This window comes from Sinocyclocheilus grahami, unplaced genomic scaffold, assembly GCF_001515645.1.
Source record: "Sinocyclocheilus grahami isolate Dianchi unplaced genomic scaffold, SAMN03320097.WGS_v1.1 scaffold393.1, whole genome shotgun sequence".
Lineage (NCBI taxonomy): Eukaryota > Metazoa > Chordata > Actinopteri > Cypriniformes > Cyprinidae > Sinocyclocheilus > Sinocyclocheilus grahami.
The window spans coordinates 398,309-399,967 of NW_015505572.1; the positions used below are offsets into that span (position 1 = coordinate 398,309).

The 1,659-nt window shown below is 34.9% G+C and overlaps 1 protein-coding gene across 1 annotated transcript in view; it reads right to left on the minus strand.

Annotated features, from left to right (window-relative positions):
• Positions 1 to 1,659, minus strand: part of LOC107550230 (tetratricopeptide repeat protein 39A-like) — a 15,144-nt gene that overhangs the window by 1,063 nt on the left and 12,422 nt on the right. Inside the window, exons 11-13 of the mRNA XM_016231470.1 lie at positions 1,172 to 1,263; positions 864 to 984; positions 634 to 745 (exon numbers count right to left, since the gene is read on the minus strand). Of these exons, the coding sequence (XP_016086956.1) occupies positions 634 to 745; positions 864 to 984; positions 1,172 to 1,263 (325 nt within the window). The remainder of the gene's footprint in view (positions 1 to 633; positions 746 to 863; positions 985 to 1,171; positions 1,264 to 1,659) is intronic.

A 1,659-nucleotide genomic window follows, 5' to 3' on the forward strand; every position in this document is an offset into this window, starting at 1 on the left:
ATATATATATATATATATAGAGAGAGAGAGAGAGAGAGAGAATTATTATTATAATTTTTTTATTATAATTTTTTATGTCTATTTTAGTATGTCAACTTAAACTAAATAAAAATATGTCTCCTTGGTAAGTGAAATGTTTTTATATTGTATTTCAGTTAATGATTATTTTATTTCAAGTAATACATTTCTTTTATGGTTTTTGTTTTTACATAAAACGGGGGCCATTTAAAATGAATTGAGAAAATTATTCTAACAAATGAATCTCTTGAAATATTTAAACATGAGGATAAATACATGATTAAAAACAACCATTTGATAAAAAAAAAAAAACGATTGACCATGCAATATTTTGTAATTAATAATACAGAAATTATGGTATATAATATATTATTTAAAATTGAGCAATTGATGATTTAAAACTTTAACATTGCTTTTTCAATAATGTATTACTTCATTGTTTACTGATAACAATCAATTGGTGTTAAGACCTATTTTAAAAGTCTTCTTTTATATCTAGACATATTCTCTGTATACAGCATAGAGTGATACTACTATGAATAACAGATTTCCCTAAAATGCAATTGATGTAGTTTCCTATTTATTTAATCCAGAGTGGACATTGTGTGGCATTACCTTGAGCGGCCTTTAGTGTGCGCTCTGCTTCTAACAGCGTCTCCATCATGCCCTCCGTCAGCTCAGGCTGTTTGCTGATCATGGAGAAACCATTCCACATGTACATCATCTCCTGAAATATGAAGCACAAAGGTTGCTGACTTTAAAATATAACCATTGCATCACAACAGAAAGTAAAGGGGAAAAAACATTTAGAAAGAAGCGTGTTGAATGCGTTACGTTACTCTTACAAGCACAGGCACAGGAAGTCTGATTGGATTGCTAGCTTTGTACCGTCTCGCTTTACGAATGGCAAACTTCTCTGTGGGTGGAGATTTACCCGCTATCTTCTGTTTGTATGTTGGTACCTGTCTGAGAGACCGCAAAAGAGAGATAGGAAGTGAACGGGAATAAAAAACGCTTTATTTCCATCTATCAATCAGCTAATGTCAGTTTTGATCATATGTTAACATACATCCAAAGAAAGAGAGACATACAAAAGGCAGTTTATTGTTTCTGCTCCTGTGTTAGTGGTGTAATTACATGCGAGCGTATTTACCTAAAGAGATCCACTTCATTATCCCCGAACGGCCGGGATTCTGTGTCTGGAAGCATGCTGAGATAAGCCGCCTTCATGTACACATACATGGCCTGAGATCGAGAGAGAAAAGCGTCATAATCCTTCTCCACACCGGAAACACACTGTACGTAATCACAAGCAGCAACAGAACCAACCAGTCCAAACAAAAACCTGGCAATGACCCACAAAGCCAATTTACACAGCTTACACACGCCAGTCATTGTTTAGATTGCTGCGCTGTAGCGTGACTTCAATTGAAAAAAAATACACCTCAATCCCAGGCTTTACACCTGTACGGTTTCACTTCATGTTTCTGAGGAGGAAGTCTGTCTGCAATTAGACCAGAAACATTGGCTAACGCTACTGTTGGCTAACCAACTGCTGAGAACATTTCATCAATCATGAAGAAATATGTCATTTTGCCTTTCGGTTTGCAAGATTTCCTGCTTTTTAAGAATATTTAGAAT